The following is a 7,057-nucleotide window of genomic DNA, read 5'->3' on the forward strand; positions in this document are numbered from 1 at the left end:
CCACCATGCCTGGCTAATTTTTACATATTTTTTAGTAGAGAAGGGGTTTCGCCATGTTGGCCAGGCTGGTCTTGAACTTCTGGCCTCAAGTGATCTGTCCACCTGTGCCTCCCAAAGTGCTGGGATAACAGACGTGAGCCACTGTGCCCAGCCTGATTTTCTAATACTATACTAACTTTGCATTCTTTTTTTTTTTTTTTTTCTTGAGACAGAGCCTCGCTGTTGCCCAGGCTGGTGTGCAGTGGCATGATAGCTCACTACAACCTCTGCCTCCTGGGTTTACGCCATTCTTCTGCCTCAGCCTCCCGAGTAGCTGGGACTACAGGCGCCCGCCGCCTCGCCCGGCTAGTTTTTTTGTATTTTTTTAGTAGAGATGGGGTTTCACCGTGTTAGCCAGGATGGTCTCGATCTCCTGACCTTGTGATCCGCCCGTCTCGGCCTCCCAAAGTGCTGGGATTACAGGCTTGAGCCACTGCGCCCGGCCTATCATTGGTTCTTACAGGTTTTGGGATAGGCAGTGAAGTTAAGAGCAAGGTTTTGGGGGTAGGGGAGTGGATCTCACAAAGTACATTCTCAAGGGTGGGGAGAATTATAAAGAACCTTCTTAAGGGTGGGCGAGATTACAAAGTACATTGATCAGTTAGGATGGGGCAGAAACAAATCCCAATGGTGGAATGTCATCAGTTAAGGCTATTTTCACTTCTGTGGATCTTCAGTTGCTTCAGGCCATCTGGATGTGTACATGCAGGTCACAGGGGATATGATGGCTTAGCTTGGGCTCAGAGGCCTGACACTGGGTTCAGGCGATTCTCCTGTGTCAGACTCCTGAGTAGTTGGGACTACAGGTGAGGATCATCACACCCAGCTAATTTTTGTATTTTTGGTAGAAATGGAGTTTCACCATGTTGGCCAGATTGGTCTCAAACTCTTGGCCTCAAGTGATCGGCCCTACTGGGCCTCCCAAAGTGCTGGGATTATAGGTGTGAGCCACCACGCCCAGCCTAACTTTGCGTTCTTGAAATAAACCCACTTGTTGATGATGTGTTATCTTTGTTACATATATGACAGGATTTAGCTTCTGAATATTTTGTTTAGGGATTTTACATCCATCATTGTGGATGAGATTGGCCTTCAATTTTGTTTTCTCATACTGTTGTCAAATTTTGGTATCAAAGATGAATTAACCTCATATACACTGTTGGAGCATGTAGCATCTCTTTCTGTTTTCTGGATGTAACTGATAATGTAATAATAAAATGTAAATAATAAAACAGAATGAACAAATAACCAAAATGAAAAAGGAGCCACCACCTAGATATTTCAGACTATAATAAAAAGATATTTTGGGCCGGGTGCAGTGGCTTACACCTGTAATCCCATCACTTTGGGAGGCTGAAGCAGGAGGATTGCTTGAGGTTAGGAGTTGGAGACAAGCCTGGCAACATAGTGAGACCTTGTCTCTACAAAAAAATAAGGAATTAGCCAGACTACAGGTGGTACACACCTGTAGTCCCAGCTGCCCGGGAGCCTGAAGTGGGAAGAGCACTTGATCCCAGGAGTTCAAGGCTGCAGTGAGCTATGATCACAACACTGTACTCCACCCTGGAAACAGAGCAAGCCGCTGTCTTTTAAAAAAAAGAGGCCAGGCACGGTGGCCCATGCCTGTAATCCCGGCACTTTGGGAGGCCAAGGCGGGTGCATTGCCTGAGCTCAGGAGTTTGCAACCAGCCTAGGCAACACGGTGAAACCCCGTCTCTACTAAAATTACAAAAAATTAGCCAAGCATGGTGGTGGGCATCTGTAATCCCAGCTACTCAGGAGGCTGAGGCAGGAGAATCGCTTGAACCCAGGAGGCGGAGGTTGCAGTGAGCCGAGATCGTGCCACTGCACTCCAGTCTGGACAACAAGAGTGAAACTCTGTCTCAAAAAAAAAAAAAAAAAAGAAAGAGAAAAAAAGTGGTGGTGGTTGGGGGGAGATATTTTGAGCACATTTATGCCAAATATTTTAAACATTGAGATAAAATGTATAAATATCCTAGAAAAATACAATTTATCAAAACTGACACAAGAAAAGGTTAATACATAATTATTTAAGTGCTAAATAAATTGATTCATAATTTAAAACCCTTCCTCAGAAAAAAATGCCAAGCCCAGATGGCTTCACCAACTTGTACTAAACAGTTAAGGAAGAAATAGCAACTATCTTACATATATATGTTCAATAAAAGTTGGTTTATGCTGTGCATATAATTTTAGAACCTGATTCTTCACTTTGTAATATAAGCTTTTCATTTAATTATATATCTTTCTATTATAATAATGGTAGAATGGTATTCCATTATGTGAATAGTCTTTAGTGGGTTTAAACAACCTCATTTTTGGAAATTTGGGTTCTTCCTTGTTTCCCCACAATTACAAAATGCAGTGAGCATCATTGTACTCATTTCCATGTACATACAGCAGTCCACTTAGGATAAATCCTAGGGGGGCAGTTTAGGGGACAAAGGGTGTGTGATATATCAATTTTTTTTGGCTACATATTGTCAGCTTTTAAACAAAGTTTTATTTTGGCCAGGCAGAGTGGCTTGTGCCTGTAGTCCCAGCTACTTGGGAGGCTGAGGCAGGAAGATTACTTGAGCCTGGGAGGTCAAGGCTGCAGTGAACTGTGGTTGCCCCATAGCCAGGATGGTCTCGATCTCCTGACCTCATGATCCGCCCACCTCGGCCTCCCAAAGTACTAGGATTACAGGTGTGAGCCACTGCGCCCTGCTGATTGTTGCTTTAATTCTTAGCAGTGCTCAGCATTATTTTTTTTTAAGTCTTTATCATAAAGTCCAAATTTCTCAACCTCTTTGCAGTGAGTGTTTCCTATGTCTTTACCCTGCCCCATCTTGCCCCACTCTCCCCTCATACTTCTTGCTCTAGCCATGGTGGGATTAAAAAAAAGAGAGACAAGAGTTTCACTCTGCCACCCAGGCTGGAGAGCAGTGGCGTGACCCTAGCTCACTGCAGTCTCGAACTCCTGGCCTCAGGCTCCCAAAGTGCTGGAATTACAGGTGTGAGCCAGTGCACTCAGCAGTGAAATTCTTTAATTTTTTTTTCTTTAGACAGGGTCTCATTCTGTTGCCCATAGTGGAGTACAGTGGCACCATCATGGCTCACCACAGCTGTGACCTCCCAGGCTCAAGCAATCCTTACACCTCAGTCTTCTGAGTAGCTGGGACCATAGACGTGCATCACCGCACCCAGCTAATTTAAAAAAACAAATTTACTTTTGTAGAGATGGGGTCTCCTTATGTTTCCCAGGCTGATCGTGAACTCCTGGCCTCAAGCAGTCCTCCTGCCTTGGCCCCCCAACTGGGATTACAGGTGTGAGCCACCACATCCAGCCAGATTTTTTTTTTTGGCGGGGAGGACAGAGTCTCACTCTGTCACCCAGGCTGGAGTGCAGTGGCGCGATCTCAGCTCACTGCAAGCTCCGCCTCCCAGGTTCATGCCATTCTCCTGCCTCAGCCTCCTGAGCAGCTGGGATTACAGGCCACTGCCACCACGCCCAGCTAATTTTTTTGTATTTTTAGTAGAGACAGGGTTTTACTGTGTTAGCCAGGATGGTCTCGATCTCCTGACCTCGTGATCCACCGGCCTCAGCCTCCCAAAGTGCTGGGATTACAGGCGTGAGACACCGCGCCCGGCTCTGGCCCAAATTCTTCAAATCAGGAACTTGATTGATATTTTTGTGCATCACAACCAGGCCCAGGCCTTCCTGTCTGCCACTGCTAACTTATTTCCTTTGTCAGGTTTCAGCTTGAACCTCACTCCTGGCATTTTCTCTGACCATGTAGACTAGATTAGGGCAATAACATATTTACACAATTTCTGTCACATGGTGTATCATTATTTTTAAGAACTTACTTGCTATCTACTTGAGTAGAACATAAACATCATGAGATCAGAGACTATATTTATCTTCCTGTATATTCCTTACCTAGAACGTGCCTGGCCTTCTAAATATTTGTTGAATAATTTGCCAATTTGATAGGTGAAAAATCGTAATTTGTTTTGATGTGACTTTGATAACTAATGAACTGGAATATTTTTATCCTGTTGATTGGCCATCCCATCTTTACTTTTGAATTCTGCCTTTCACATGTTTTCCTGTGAGAGCACTGCCTTCTCCATGATGGTTTGTAGGAGCGTCTACCACATCGTGGACATTATCCCTGATGGAAGCTTTTCTCTAGTAACTCCTTCATATTTTTCTTTAACAGATTCCGAGGTTGGGACCAAGAAGGAACTATCTATTTTAAACCAAAAATTTTCCGAAGAAGTAAAAACCCCAGAATTTGTATCAAGAAGTCTCTTAAGGGATAATGCACAGGCAGCTGAGTTTCGGGAAGCATGGGGCCGTGAGGGTAAACTCGAAGAGCACCTGGGAAATTCTGCCGGGCAGAGTTTGAACAAACCCAATATTCACAAGAGAGTTTTAACAGAAGCTACTATGGGTAGGGAAAGATCTCTGGGAGAAAGACCCCAAGAGTGTAGTGCATTTGATAGAAACTTGAATCGGAACCAAAATGTTGTTAGACTTCAAAGAAATAAAACAGGAGAGAGGGTCTTTAAATGTGATATATGCAGCAAAACCTTCAAATATAATTCAGACCTAAGTAGACATCAGAGAAGCCACACTGGGGAGAAGCCATACCAATGTGGCCGGTGTGGGCGAGCCTTTACTCACAGCTCAAATCTTGTTCTGCACCATCACATTCACACTGGAAATAAACCATTTAAATGTGATGAATGTGGGAAAACTTTTGGACTCAATTCTCACCTCCGTCTTCATCGGAGAATTCACACTGGAGAAAAACCCTTTGGCTGTGGTGAGTGTGGGAAGGCTTTCAGTCGAAGCTCAACTCTTATTCAACATCGGATAATTCACACAGGAGAGAAACCCTACAAGTGTAATGAATGTGGAAGAGGCTTTAGCCAGAGCCCCCAGTTAACTCAGCATCAGAGAATTCACACTGGAGAGAAGCCACATGAATGCAGGCACTGTGGGAAGGCCTTCAGTCGAAGTTCCAGCCTTATTCAGCACGAGAGAATTCACACTGGAGAGAAGCCCCATAAATGCAATCAGTGTGGGAAGGCCTTCAGTCAGAGCTCAAGCCTTTTCCTCCATCATCGGGTTCATACTGGAGAGAAACCCTATGTATGCAGTGAATGCGGTAGAGCCTTTGGTTTTAACTCTCATCTTACTGAACATGTAAGGATTCACACAGGAGAAAAACCCTATGTTTGCAATGAGTGCGGCAAAGCCTTTCGTCGGAGTTCCACTCTTGTTCAGCATCGAAGAGTTCACACTGGGGAGAAGCCCTACCAATGCGTTGAATGTGGGAAAGCTTTCAGCCAGAGCTCTCAACTCACCCTACATCAGCGAGTTCACACTGGAGAGAAGCCCTATGAATGTGGTGACTGTGGGAAGGCCTTCAGCCGGAGGTCAACCCTCATTCAGCATCAGAAAATTCACAGTGGAGAGCCTCGCAAGTGCAGAAAACGTGGTCCAGCCTTTGTTCATGGCTCTAGCCTTACACCAGATTGCCAGATTCCCACTGGAGAGAAGCACAGCAGAGCCTTTAGCCATGGTGCAAATCTCATTCTGCGCTGGACAGTTCACACTGGTGAGAAATCCTTTGGATGTAATGAATATGGAAAAGCTTTCAGTCCCACCTCACAACCCACGAACGATCAGAAAATGCATGCTGGGGAAAAGCCCTATAAATGTCAAGAATGTGGAAATGCCTTCAGTGGAAATTCAGCCCTTATTCGACGTCAGGTAACTCACACTGGTGGGAAACCCTGCCATTGCAGCGTGTGTGGGAAAGCCTTCAGCCAGAGCTCACAGCTCACACCACCTCAGCAGACTCATGTTGGAGAGAAACCTGCTTTAAATGATGGATCTAAAAGATACTTTATTCAAATCAAAAAGATTTTCCAAGAAAGACATTTTTAAAGTGATAAATGCAGAAGACAATTTAGCAACTGTTCACTTTACATTAGAAGATAAGATGGCATAATGAAAGATAAATAAGGTCTAAATATTCCTGGCAAAGTAAAATAAATAGTTCAGATGACTACTAAAAGTCATTTAAAGTCATTAAATCTGGGAGTAAACACAAGAGAATTCATTCTGGGAAATCAGGCTGTCTGTGTAAAGGCTACTGCCGTGCTCAGGAGTTGAACCGTGTGGTGCTGTGTCTGGATACTCATGATGAATGGATGGAGGGTGTGAAAAATGAGCCCAGTTGGTGCTCTGGGTCTACCCTACCTGACATCCTTCCAGTCTTATCCTTTGTTTCCTATCCAGGCCCAGGCTTGTGGCTGAGAACATCCACTTTCAGTCCCATACATCTGCCTCCAGGCAGAGAACTTGGGCCTGCTGGTGGGGCTTAGCCTTATTCCTTCCACCACCTCTCCCACCAACCCGCAGAGGAACTGCAGGTAGACGTTTCCTCCTTGCCTGGAGCCCCAGTTTTTGCATTTCATTTTCATTAAAATGGAAGTTAGTTTGGTTTTGGTTCTAAGGAACTCTACAGTTTAGCAGAGAGAGGGACCTTAGGGGCAAAGAAAGCAGGGGCCTACCAAGTATCTCCACTTTTGAAAATTGTAATTACTGATAAAAAAATTTTTAAAGGCAGGTTTATTGAAGCATAATTTATAAACAAAATTTTTTTAGTGTACAGTTCTGTGGGCTTTGACAAAAGCAAACAATTGTGCCACCACCACATTCCAGATATTCAACATCTTCACCACCACCCAGAATTCCTTTGTGCACTCTTGTGGTCAACCCCTCCTCAACCCCAGTCTATGGAAACCACTGGTTTGTTTTCTGTCCATCACCTCACCATTTCCAGGATTACAGTGTGCAGCTGTTTGCTTGTGGCTTCACTGAACATGATGCATTGGAGTCATCCACATTGCCTGTGTAGAGTGCTTTTTTACACCGAGTAGCATTCCACTGTATGGACGGAGCCATTTGTTTATCCGTTCCCCCATGGAAGGG

General features: G+C 44.6%; 1 protein-coding gene across 1 annotated transcript in view; it reads left to right on the forward strand.

Annotated features, from left to right (window-relative positions):
• ZNF251 (zinc finger protein 251) overlaps nucleotides 1-6,734 on the forward strand; it is a 36,435-nt gene extending 29,701 nt beyond the window's left edge. Inside the window, exon 5 of the mRNA XM_011938005.1 lies at nucleotides 4,269-6,734. Coding sequence (XP_011793395.1) covers nucleotides 4,269-6,007 — 1,739 coding nt within the window. The 3' untranslated portion in view covers nucleotides 6,008-6,734. The remainder of the gene's footprint in view (nucleotides 1-4,268) is intronic.
• Nucleotides 6,735-7,057: the final 323 nt, after the last annotated feature.

Source organism: Colobus angolensis, unplaced genomic scaffold (assembly GCF_000951035.1).
Source record: "Colobus angolensis palliatus isolate OR3802 unplaced genomic scaffold, Cang.pa_1.0 Scaffold17, whole genome shotgun sequence".
Classification (NCBI taxonomy): Eukaryota; Metazoa; Chordata; class Mammalia; order Primates; family Cercopithecidae; genus Colobus; species Colobus angolensis.